Source organism: Nyctereutes procyonoides, unplaced genomic scaffold, assembly GCF_905146905.1.
Source record: "Nyctereutes procyonoides isolate TBG_1078 unplaced genomic scaffold, NYPRO_anot_genome, whole genome shotgun sequence".
Lineage (NCBI taxonomy): Eukaryota > Metazoa > Chordata > Mammalia > Carnivora > Canidae > Nyctereutes > Nyctereutes procyonoides.
The window spans coordinates 12,687,362-12,700,123 of NW_026575025.1; the positions used below are offsets into that span (position 1 = coordinate 12,687,362).

The 12,762-nt window shown below is 46.8% G+C and overlaps 1 protein-coding gene across 4 annotated transcripts in view; it reads left to right on the forward strand.

Moving 5' to 3' along the window:
• The first annotated feature begins 468 nt into the window (after window positions 1-468).
• PLAAT3 (phospholipase A and acyltransferase 3) overlaps window positions 469-12,762 on the forward strand; it is a 33,981-nt gene continuing 21,687 nt past the window's right edge. The window contains exons 1-2 of one of the 4 annotated variants that reach the window (XM_055314897.1): window positions 469-1,152; window positions 1,949-2,023. In XM_055314897.1, the coding sequence (XP_055170872.1) occupies window positions 1,105-1,152; window positions 1,949-2,023 (123 nt within the window). In that variant the 5' untranslated portion in view covers window positions 469-1,104. The other 3 variants (XM_055314898.1, XM_055314900.1, XM_055314899.1) reach the window with 3 other exon arrangements.

The window sequence follows — 12,762 nt, forward strand, 5'->3', positions numbered from 1 at the left end:
ATGTGGGGTAGCTTCTCAGCCTGAGGTCTGTCTTACTGTGCTCCTGTTCTGAGCACACGGTGGAAGGTGAAAATCACTTTGCTGACATCCTCATCCCTTATCCCCTTGTTTTGTTTTCCCTGGCACAGCACAGGGGGAAATAAGGGAAGTGACATCTGGGCAGTTCTGAAAGCAGTAGGGATGAGCAGAAGTCAGTCTGGTGTTCTCAAACCCGAATCCCTCTGCCTTGAGTTTGGACTGCTTTACAGATAGTCACTTGCTTAATATGCAAAACATCTGTTGGGTGAGTAGTGATGCCCATAAAGTTATGGTATTTATTTGTGTTGCCTCTGACTCTCTGGTTGGGAAGCCAGTGAATGACATGTGATGTGATGAGTGTGTGTTTTCCCTCATGTTGACAGCCACATGTCCTTTTGTTTGTTTTTTGTAAATTTTTTTATTGGAGTTCGATTTGCCAACATATAATATAACACCCAGTGCTTACCCCGTCAAATGCCCATCACCCAGTCACCCGGTCCCCCAGCCCACCTCCCCTTCCAATACCCCTTGTTCATTTCCCAGAGTCAGCCAACATGTCCTGATGAAGATTTACCACGTGCCACACATCAGGCCCAGGACTTGATAAGCATTTCGTTTTTTGCTCTCCCTTTGGGGAGTGTATTTTTACATGTTATATGTTGTCCAATATCATCACCATTCCCGTTTTTTGTTTTGTTTTGTTTTGTTTTGTTTTTTAAGATTTTATTTGTGAGAGACACAGAGAGAGGCAGAGACATGGGCAAAGGGAGAAGCAGGCTCCCTGTGGAGAACCTGATGCGGAACTCCATCCCAGGACTCCGGGTTGGTGACCTGAGCCAGAGGCAGACGCTCAATTGCTGAGCCACCCAGCTGCCCCTATCACTCCGTTTAAGAGGTGAATAGACCGAGGCTCAGAGAGGAAAGGGTCTCCTGGACCCTATAATCAGCAAGTGACAGGGCCTGGATGTGGCCTAAGCATCTTGACTGCAGGCCTCAGGGCTGGCTGGGAGTGGGAAGAGAGATGAGCAGGAGCTGATTCTTCTCTTCGGGAGCGTCACAGTCCAGCCAGAGAGCCCAGTGCCAGGAATGGCCTGTCTCTGGTCATTCATTCGTGGAATTCGTGCTGTGTGCCAGGTTTGGGGGATATCTGATGGCTTAAGACCCCATAGTTGGCTTTCTTTCTTCTGCCAGACCTCTCAAAACCTTCAAATAGTTTTCAAGTTTAATACAGTTTTGAACTGTAAGCTCACTTGAATGGAGAAAGTAAGTAAGTCGAGTACAGTCCAGTGTGTGGGAATACGAGACGGCCTTGGTTAGCGGGCGGCCCCGGGCCCCGGCTCCGGGCGGCCGCAGGCGGCGGCGGTGACGGGGGCAGCCCGGCCGCGGCCCCAGCGGTTGGAGGGGGCTGCCGCGGTCTCCGCCGGGAGCCGAGCGCGGCTCTCGTTAGTCAGGCGCTCGGGGAGGAGCCGGGGAGCGCCCGCCGCCCCCGGCCTCTGCGGCCATTGAACCTGTGCGTGGGCGGCCGCGCTGCCTGGGAGTTGGAGAGGTGGGTGGAGCAGCCCTCCCGCGGACCTACGGAAGGGTGAGGTGCTGGGGGCGCCCTCCGGGTGCCGGGAGGCTGCGTGGGGACGGAGAAGGTGGGGACAGCCCGGCAGCAGCTGCGCGCCTGGCACCCGACCGCACCGACCGTCCCCACCCCCCGGCCGCAGGCGTCGGCGGAGCCTCCCCTCGCCCTTCGAGGGGCTCAGCCGTTCCCAGCCCAGTTCAGGGCAGGGAGGACGCCAGCGAGGCTCGAGGAGAGTGAGGTGGCGGCCCTGGGGAGGGGCAGAGGAGAGCCGCGCGGTCTCCGCGCCAGGACGCACCGTGCCCGGGGGCCCGGGGACCCTGTTCCCTCCTAATGACCCAGTGAACCCTGCTCCCCCTGCCTCAGGCCTTTACGCGGCTGGTAAACCGAACTCCGCCTGAAACTGAGTCCAGAGCACCAAGAAAGATGCGTGCATCCACGGTAAGTGTGGGGCGACGTGGGCTGGGGCGGGGGCTGTTGTAGTGGCCACGCACCGCCCTGCAGCTGGGCGATTACTGGCGAGAGAGGATCCTGGAGGACGTGGGGCCACACCTCTCGCCGCCTCTGGGCAGCAGCTGTCTGGTGTGGGTTAGCCTGTACCTGGTCCGGATGTCTTACTACTCGCTCTTGCGTGTGCACCTGCCCGAAACGAATGCCAGGAAGGCAGGACCTCCAGGACCAGGGAGGCAGCAAGTGGGGGGCTTGCTCCCCGGAGGGCCCTGGGCTGCTTTCCCGAGTTAGACCGCAACACCTGGACTGGCTCCTGGCGCCAGATGTCTGAGACTAGACTGCTGCCCTAAGCCCTACTTGGGTCTGACCTTTTCTCAGACCTTTTCTGGTCTCAGCTGACTTATCCCATGACCAGCCCTCCCAGCAATTTCCAGGCTTTCACTTTTTCTTTTTCTAACCTGTGATGAAATCATAAAGGGGCGTGGCAAATGCTTCCTTTCAACCTGGCAAAACCTGCTACCAGGAGATTCAGGGCACCGCCTGTTGCCTTCCACTCACCAGGGGTGGTGTTCCCCCCCAGCACTTGCTGTGGCACATGTGTGCCAGGTGCTGTTCTGAGCACTTCATGTTTCTTTTTTTTTTTAATTTATTTATGATAGAGAGAGAGAGAGAGAGAGAGAGAGAGAGATAGAGAGATGCAGAGACACAGGAGGAGGGAGAAGCAGGCTCCATGGCAGGAGCCTGATGTGGGACTCGATCCCGGGTCTCCAGGATCGCGCCCTGGGCCAAAGGCAGGCGCTAAACCGCTGCGCCACCCAGGGATCCCGCACTTCATGCTTCAAATCCACTCTGTTCTCCAGAATGAAGATATATAGGATTTACCACATAGGACCTGCTCCAAATAGGGCTTCGTACACATGTTAAGTGCTCAACTGAAATTTCACTGTTACTTCAATCTACAGAACTATGCCACAGTGACTGATATCAGGATTACCTGGCCATGTTTGATGCCTGGAGTGCCCATTTTAAATATCCCTCTCCTTTATCTGACAACACTATTTTCAGTAATAATCATGAAATGAATAGTAATAATATCCACAAAAGAAACAGTGAAAATTTTCTTTTATTGAACTTTGTATATGAAATCATGCCAGTGCAAAAGTAAAAAGTGAAAAATAAAGTAAATGTTATGGCAAAAAATAGAAAAAAGTAATGGATTACGAGTTTTTAATTTGGGGCACCTGGCTGGCTCAGTCAATGGAGTCTGTAACTCTTGATCTTGGGGTTGTGGGTTTGAGCCCCATGTTGGGTATAGAGATTGCTTTAAAAAATCGAGTTTTTAGGGATGCCTGGGTGGCTCAGCAATCGAGCATATGCCTTTGGCTCAGGGCATGTATTCCACAGTCCCAGGATCGAGTCTCGCATCAGGCTCCTTGAGTGGAGCCTGCTTCTCCCTCTGCCTGTGTCTCTGCCATTCTCTCTCTCTCTGTCTCTCATGAATAAATAAACAAAATCTTTTAAAAAATGAGTTTTTAATTGCATTAATGTAGTTTTGAAAGAAAGCTTACTCTTGAATGTAAGTTGGTCATAGTCATAAATAATAGCAACATTTCAGTTTCTGTTTGGGAATTTTTTCTCCTGGAAAGTTGTCTGTGACTTTGTCAAGATTGGTCTTTGCATACTCATGCTTGGTATTTAGTTGAGCTCGATTTGTCCATCCATCTTTGCTCACAGCTGACTGAAGAGGACTTTTTATTAATTTTAATTTCAAAGGCTCCACTCACATGAAACCACAGATATACAACTAGGAAAAGTCTTAAATATTAGGGGAGGTTTGTCAGAGATTCATAAAAGTCATATTTCAGGGCAGCCTGGGTGGCTCAGCGGTTTAGTGCCGCCTTCGGCTCAGTGCGTGAGCCTGGAGTCCTGGGATCGAGTCCCACGTCGGGCTCCCTGCATGGAGCCTGCTTCTCCCTCTGCCTGTGTCTCTGCCTCTCTCTCTCTCTGTGTCTCTCATGAATAAATAAAATCTTTTTTTTTTAAAAAAGTCATATTTCAGAATAAATTCCGGAAGCTGCAATACTACCTGTCTTAAAAAAAAAAATCAATCTAGTGGCTTTTAAATATCTCTACATGTGAAACATTTTTTTTGAAACATTTTTCTAAACCATCATCAACAGAAAATTAATTGTAACCTTTTATCTTATTTGGCAAAACTCTCCCAGGTCTTCCTTCATCAGAAAAAAATCAGAGAAAATGGTTGAATGATAGTGGGCACTGACGTTTATTTTATCTACCGCTTTAGAATAATCTAGTTCTCGGTAAAAGGGATTCACTTCTCTTTTAGCTTATTCTGGCACTGGGTGAGCCGACTCTTCTGTCTTCTGTGTTAAAACATAGGAAAATGTATGACCTTGAAAATCGGCACACAAGCCATGCCCAGCATGAGCTTGGACCACTCTGAGCCCCTCGAAACCTACTATTGGGACAGTAGCTGAGTCTTGTGTGTCGGCAGACTATAGGACTAGGTGTTACCCGATTGAATTTCCACATAGAAGACAAAGTTTTTTAAAGAAGCAGAAATAAAAATGAGCTTATTTGAGGCTCATGTATATAATTGTTTTTTAAATATTTATTTATTCATGAGAGACATAGAGAGGCAGAGACACAGGCAGAGGGAGAAGCAGGCTCCCTGCAGAGAGCCCCATGTGGGACTCCATCCAAGGGTCCTGGGATCACGCCCTGAGCCAAAGGCAGCCACTCAGCCATGGAGCCATGCAAGTGCCCTGAGGCTCACGTATATAATTAATCTCAATTGTAACTGCAGCAACTAGAACTTCAAGGAAATAGCTTTGTGGAGGAAGTAGTATTTTATCACTAATATTCTTTAAAATTGTTGGTACCTCATAATGATACACAGCAGATTGATTCTTGGTGTGCTCATATGGGGTTATGTTTTGTTTTAAGATTTTTAATTTTTTTATTTGAGAAAGAGAGAAAGAGAGAGAGAGAGAGAGAGAGAGAGAGAGAATGAGCAGGGGGAGGGACAGTTGGAGAGGGAGAAGCAGACTCCACGGTGAGCAGGGAGCCCGACCTGACGACCTGGCGATCCTAGGATCCTAATATCATGACCTGAGCCAAAGTCAGATGCCCAACCAACTGAGCCACCCAGGTGCCCCATGGTGTGTTCTTATTGTTCTAAAATTTTCTATGGACAACTTATCCCTATTTGCACCCAGGGAATACAGCTCTCACCTCCCCACTGTTTTGAGTATGCTGCTGCCTGACATTTGGGGCTTGACAAATGTCATTTGCTGTGAGAGCAGCTGCCCAGATCTCCCTGGGATGCAGAGGCTGCATGTCTACGATCCAGGCCTGGGTTTTTCTGAGCCTTTCGTCTAGCCTGTGATGCATCCTGGTCAATGTCAGCGCTGATCATTTCTCTTCTCTGTGTGTTCCAAATTGGCTTAGAATGAGCAGGCCAGGAGCCTTTGCCTCTGCTTTCCAGCCCTGCTGTCTTTGGCTTGGTGCTGGGGAAGTGAATATCCAGAGTGAAACTGGAGCTCCATAATATTGGTACTGAACTGGGCCCTTGGGCTGTCTAAACAACAGAAATTGGTAAGAGGCCAAATGGGAGTTCCAGGCCAGGCTTTACTGGGGCTTGTGGTCAAGCACAACGGAGGCAGCACAAAGGAAAGAATCCTCAGGCAAGGAGAGGTCAGGGAGAGTTTTTAAAAGAAACTTACATGGAAAAGGGTGACATCAAAGCATGTAGTAGGGATTTATTTACACCTGCTGGGGCGCCTGGGTGGCTCAGTTGGTTGAGCATCTGCCTTCAGCTCAAGTCATGATCCTGGGATCCTGGGATCAAGTCCCACATCGGGTTCCCCACAGGAAACCTGTTTCTCCTTCTGCCTGTGTCTCTGCCTCTCTCTGTGTCTCTCATGAATAAATGAATTAAAAACAGGGATCCCTGGGTGGCGCAGCGGTTTGGCGCCTGCCTTTGGCCCAGGGCGCGATCCTGGAGACCCGGGATCGAGTCCCACGTCTGGCTCCCGGTGCATGGAGCCTGCTTCTCCCTCTGCCTATGTCTCTGCCTCTCTCTCTCTCTCTCTCTCTCTCTCTCTCTCTCTCTCTCCCTCCGTGTGTGACTATCATAAATAAATAAAAATTAAAAAAAAATTAAAAACGAAAGAAGAGTTTCAGATAACCTGTGTGCCAAGTGGTGCCTGGTGGCGGCGGTGGTTTCCAGATGAGTTAGGAGGCAATCCTGATTCATGTGGAGTGAGGCTGGACTCATACATAGCACAGGCCTTGGGCCTGGACGTCAAGAGCCTGGGAGGCCTTACAAATTTTGCCTCCTTTTTCTATGCTACTCATGACCTTTGGGGCCAACAGGCAGGACCTGGTACTCACTGGAGTTGCCACTGTTCTCTCCCAGCAACTGGCAAGGGGAGAGGGGATATGTCAGTCCAGCTCCTCCTCTACCTTCTCTCTGGACCTGAGCCTGGGGAGTATGGGCAGTCAGGTCATGCTCCCTGCACCTACTTAACCCAGGGCAGGGGTGCCTGGTAGGGACAGGGCACAAGGCCTCAACCTCTCACAGGTGTAATTCGTTTCACAGCTTTTGCCCCACGATCTCATTTACTCCACACATGAACTCTGCTGGATGGGTCTGGATGGTCATATCATACTAGAGAAGCTCAGAGAGGTTAGGTGACTCCTGAAGGTCACACAGCAGTAGAGCAGAGGGGGGCTGAGTCTTGGGTGGGCTTGGGTTCTGCTTTTGAAAAAGCAGCCTCTGAAGGTTGGGATTCATGCCCAGCCCCTCACAGGTTTCTTCTCTTCCTCAAACCTTAGCACCAAGCTACCAAGTCTTTGCTAGGAAGTCCCTTCTCAGCACTCATGCTGGACTTCAGCCTTTCTGGTAATTTTCCAGGCTTTCCCCAGAGTATATCAGACATGCAGGGGACGAGGTTGGGATTTCCACACTTATCACAGCACATGGTTTTCGAAACAAGGAGAATCTGCTCTCTGGATTTCACAACCTCCATGGCATCTCCAGCTGGTCCTGGAGCTGAGAACTTTCCAAATCAAACCCAGCAAAAACACCCCAAGGACAGTGGCAACAGAAACCAGTGTTTACAGAAGTCTTCCTATGTACTAGGTGGTATTTGCTGAATGTTTTATAGATATTAACACATTTGATCCTCAGGACAACCCCACAAATTATTCTCGTATTACAGCTGGGGAAATTGAGGCTGGGTAACTTGTCCAAGGCTGTGCAGTTAGTAAGTATAGAGCCCAAATCTGAGCCCAGGCTGTCTGGCCCTGGAGCCCCAAGGCTGTAGTGAGGATGCTTTTTCTGAAGATGAAACCCATCTTGATATAGACAAGCTCATGAGTCATGCTCAGGAGCCTACTTTCTGTATTTGTTTGTACATCCGAAATATTTCTTTCTTTCTTTTTTTTTATTTATGATAGTCACAGAGAGAGAGAGAGAGAGAGAGAGAGAGAGGCAGAGACACAGGCAGAGGGAGAAGCAGGCTCCATGCACCGGGAGCCCGACGTGGGATTCGATCCAGGGTCTCCAGGATCGCGCCCTGGGCCAAAGGCAGGCGCTAAACTGCTGCGCCACCCAGGGATCCCCCATCCGAAATATTTCATTAAAAAAGCAAAACTGCTAAGTTCTGACTGGTGGGGCTAATGGGGCCAGATGTGTGTGGATCAGAGCACTTCCATAGTGGCCTTAAATGAAAGAAAAAGGCTATATATATATATATATATATATATATATATATATAATCACCCAACGGCCCAAGCAGGCGTGCCCACTATTCCCTAGGTGGCTCTGTCTGTCCCCAGCCTGCTCATTCTGCCTCCCATTTGTCCTGGCCAGAAACCCTGGGCTGATCTGGACTCCACTTTCCTTCATGCCCCACCCTCATTCCATCAGCAAATTTTGTTGGTTTGACCAGCACAGAGATCCAGAACCTGGTATTTTTCATCCCCACTGCCCCTCTTGTCTGAGCCATCATCAAACACCTCTCTCCATCCTGCGCTCAACACCTCTCCTGTGGCCCCTCCACTCCAGCCAAATGACCTGCAATTTAATATTGCAGCCCTCACACCTACCCCATCCCCCCCGCCAGCTGCTTTAACACTGCTCTACCTTTTCTTTCTTTTTGTTTTTATTTGGTATCTCTTCTAATATTCTAGATGATTTACTTATTTACTAAGGTTTAAAATAAAATAAAATGTTCTCTCTCTCCCTGGTACTGAACAAAAAGCTCATGAAGGCAGGGATCTTTGTTCATAAACACAGCCCAGGTACATAGGTTGGTGCCTGGCTTCTAGCTCTGTGAGCATCTGTTGAGAGAATGAATAAATGAATGAGTTCCTTGATCCTACTAGGCAGAGATGGGCATCCCCAAGGTGAAGGGATTCTCATGGGGTGTTGTCAACTGCTTATACCATGGCCTTAGGGCAAGAAAGAGTATTTGTTAAAAGTGCCCAGTGATTCTGCATGCCACCCTCTCTCCTGTAATTTGTGTGCAGGCTGGAGTCTGAGAACCACAGCTGGGGATGAAGGCTGCAGGCTCGGAGTTAGGAACCCAGTGAGTTCTAGAGCACAGTCAAAGCACATCACGCAACATTATTGATTTTGTAATTGTCCTGGACTCCCCCAGGGTTTAACCTCTGCTTTTTGCAGAATGCTGACCATTTGAGTTTAAAAGAAGAGTTTAAAGATACTCTACAGGTGAAATGAGTAGGTGGACATATTTGTGATAAAGCAAATACAGTAACACAAGAGTAGAATTTAGGTGGTTGGGTATACAGATTTTTTAAAAAGATTTTATTTATTTATTTATTTATTTATTTATTTATTTATTTATTTATTTATTTATTCATAGAGACACAGAGAGAGTGAGGCAGAGACACCGGCAGAGGGAGAAGCAGGCTCCACGCAGGGAGCCCGATGTGGGACTCGATCCAGGGTCTCCAGGATCACATCCCGGGCTGCAGGCGGCACCAAACCGCTGCGCCACCAGGGCTGCCAGTATACAGATATTCATTAAAAAATGCTTTCAATGTTGAACGTTTGGCTATTTATTGATTTATTTGGAGTTCGATTTGCCAACAAATAGCATATCACCCAGTGCTCATCCCGTCAAGTGCCCCCCTCAGTGCCCGTCACCCAGTCACTCCAACCCCCCCCGCCCACCTCCTCTTTCACTACCCCTTGTTCGTTTCCCAGAGTTAGGTGTCTCTCATGTTCTGTCATCCTCACAGATATTTTCACTCATTGCTCCTTTCCCCTTTATTCCCATTCACTATTTTTTATATTCCCCTTACGAATGAGACCATAGAATGTTTGTCCTTCTCCGATTGACTTCACTCAACATAATACCCTTCAATTCCATCCACCTTGAAGCAAATGGTGGGTATTCGTCATTTCTAATGGCTGAGTAATATTCCATTGTATATCACTGGCCATCAGGGAAATACAAATCAAAACCACAATGAGATACCACCTCACACCAGTGAGAATGGGGGAAATTAACAAGACAGGAAACAACATGTTGGAGAGGATGTGGAGAAAGGGGAACCCTCTTACACTGTTGGTGGGAATGTGAACTGGTGCAGCCACTCTGGAAACCTGTGTGGAGGTTCCTCAAAGAGTTAAAAATAGACCTGCCCTACAACCCAGCAATTGCACTGCTGGGGATTTACCCCAAAGATACAGATGCAGTGAAACGCCGGGACACCTGCACCCCGATGTTTATAGTAGCAATGTCCACAATAGCCAAACTGTGAAAGGAGCCTCGGTGTCCATTGAAAGATGAATGGATAAAGAAGCTGTGGTCTATGTATACAATGGAATATTACTCAGTCATTAGAAACACTTGGCAATTTAAATTCTATGTTTGAAAATTTTTCTTAATAAAATGTTGGGAAGCATGCTATGAACTTAAAGGCACTAATTGAAGGAGAACTGGAAAATACAGAAAAAGAAAGAAGTAAAATAATGCCAATAACCACCCCGAGCCCCAGCACCCAGAAGGAATCTCTGTGAAGATGCTGGTATATATCCTTCCAGTCTTTTTGTTGTATTTATTTTGTTACATAGTAGTAGTTGTATGGATTACCCTAAATTGAACACACTAATGTTTGTCAGGGTTTTGTTTTTGCACATGTGTGACTCTAAAATGAATATAGGGGCAGCCTGGGTGGCTCAGTAGTCTAGCGCCGCCTTTGGCCCAGGGCGTGATCCTGGAGACCCTGGATCGAGTCCCACGTCGGGCTCCCTGCATGGAGCCTGCTTCTCTCTCTGCCTGTGTCTCTGCCTCTCCCTCTCTCTCTCTGTGTGTCTCTTGTGGATAAATAAATAAAATCTTTTAAAAAAATAAAATGAATATAGATGTATTTAAACATTTTGGAGGGATCCCTGGGTGGCGCAGCGGTTTGGCGCCTGCCTTTGGCCCAGGGTGCGATCCTGGAGACCCGGGATCGAATCCCACATCGGGCTCCCGGTGCATGGAGCCTGCTTCTCCCTCTGCCTGTGTCTCTGCCTCTTTCTCTCTCTCTGTGACTATCCTAAGTAAATAAAAATTAAAAAAAGTAAATAAACATTTTGGAAAACTAGAAAAGAATTAAAGAAGAAATCAGGGATCCCTGGGTGGCACAGCGGTTTGGCGCCTGCCTTTGGCCCAGGGCGCGATCCTGGAGACTCAGGATCGAATCCCACATCGGGCTCCCAGTGCATGGAGCCTGCTTCTCCCTCTGCCTCTGTCTCTGCCTCTCTCTCTCTCTCTGACTATCATAAATAAATAAATTTTTTTTTAAAAAGAGAAGGAATCAATACCCTAAATGTCACTGTCTGATAATAAACACTGTTTACATTTTGGTGTATTTCTACAGCTTTCTTTATGTGTTTTCTTTTTTAAACAAAGTTTAAAAAAATATACTGTTTTGTATAAAGCTTTTTTTTAAGATTTTATTTATTTATTCATGAAACAAACACACACACACACACACACACACACACACACACAAAGGCAGAGACACAGGCCGAGGGAGAAGCAGGCTCCATGCAGGGAGCCTGACGTGGGACTCGATCCCAGATCTCCAGGATCACACCCTGGACTAAAGACGTCGCTAAACTGCTGAGCCACCCGGGCTGCCCTGTCTTGTATAAAGCTTTTTAATTGATCATTAGGTATGGACATTTATTGTCATTAAGTATTTTTTTAAAAACGTTAAAACATAGCCTATAATATCCTAGTATATAAATATGGCAAGAATTAAATAATATTTTCATGTAGGATTTTTAAAAAAGATTTTATTTATTTATTCATGAGAGACAGAGAGGCAGAGACATAGGCAGAGGGAGAAGTAGACTCCATGCAGGGAGCTTGACATGGGACTCGATCCCAGGTCTCCAGGATCACACCCCGGGCTAAAGGCGGCACTAAACTGCTGAGCCACCCGGGCTTCCCTTCATGTAGGACTTTTTAGGTATCTGATGTTTCTCCATTATATGTAACTTCACGATTTTTGTGACCCTTTCAGATTATTTACTTAAGATCTGTTTTATAAATAGAAGTTGGGTCAGAGAGTATGAGATTTTTAAGGTTAGTAATACAAATTGCCAAATGGCCCTTCAGAAAAGTTCTACTGATTTTTATTACCTCAATGAATGAGGTGTTTATTTGTATCTTTTCTTGTATTTAATATTAGTATTTTAATTTCATCACAAACCGGTCTTAATTTGCATTTATTTGATTGCTAGTGAGATAGAATATGTTTATTTATATTAGTGGTAATATATATTTCTCCTTTTAAAATTATTTATCATGCTCATTGTCCATTTTTTTTCTATTTTGTTATTTAAATTTTTAGTTGATTCCTAATAACTCTTTATATATTAAAGATACTGTTTTTCTATCATTTTCTTCCAGTTGATCATAGCAGTTTGTGTGTTTTTTTCAATGCATAGAATGTATGGTCTGGCTATAACTAACAAGCAGCCCACTTAAGCTAGCTCAAGTAAAGAAGCTTTAGTTTAAGGACACATGTGGAGAGGTAAAGGGACTCTTACGAAAATCTAAGAACTGGAGCTATAATAACAAGGAGCTGGGAGGCAGTGCAGGATCAAGGTGGTTCCAGGTACCCCAGCTGGTAGAGTTAGTGTGTCTCCAAATTAGTGCCCCATCACTGATGTGACGCAGCTAGCTATTTTTGATTTGCCTGCTTCTTTTTCTCCCACTATCGAAGGGTCTACTATATGGCCAGAATTGGCATTCGCTCTTCCCACCCTTGGTTTGGCCCATGATCCAGTGAACTCTCTCTTGTCTCCTCTACATCATGACTTTCTAGCTTTAGCTACCACTGCCAAAAAGCTATCCCCCCCTCCCCCATTTCTTGGTTCAGATTTTTGAGTGTGAGAAAGAGGGAGAGCAAGAGTGACAAGGGGGTAAAATGGGGTTGTGTGTGGACTTGACTGGCCTGACTTCACTGATCATGGAGGATCATAGGATGAGATCTGCTGGGACCCCATGCCTTCTTTAGGTCCAGCTGGCTGAGGTGGGAGGCAGTAGTACAGGGTATGAAATATAGCTGTCTGGGCAGCTGGGATAGTAGGCAATCATATTCCCTTAAAGAGAGTCTGAACATAACAGGTAATGATAAAAACTTTTTTTAAAAAAAGATTTTATTTATTTACTCAT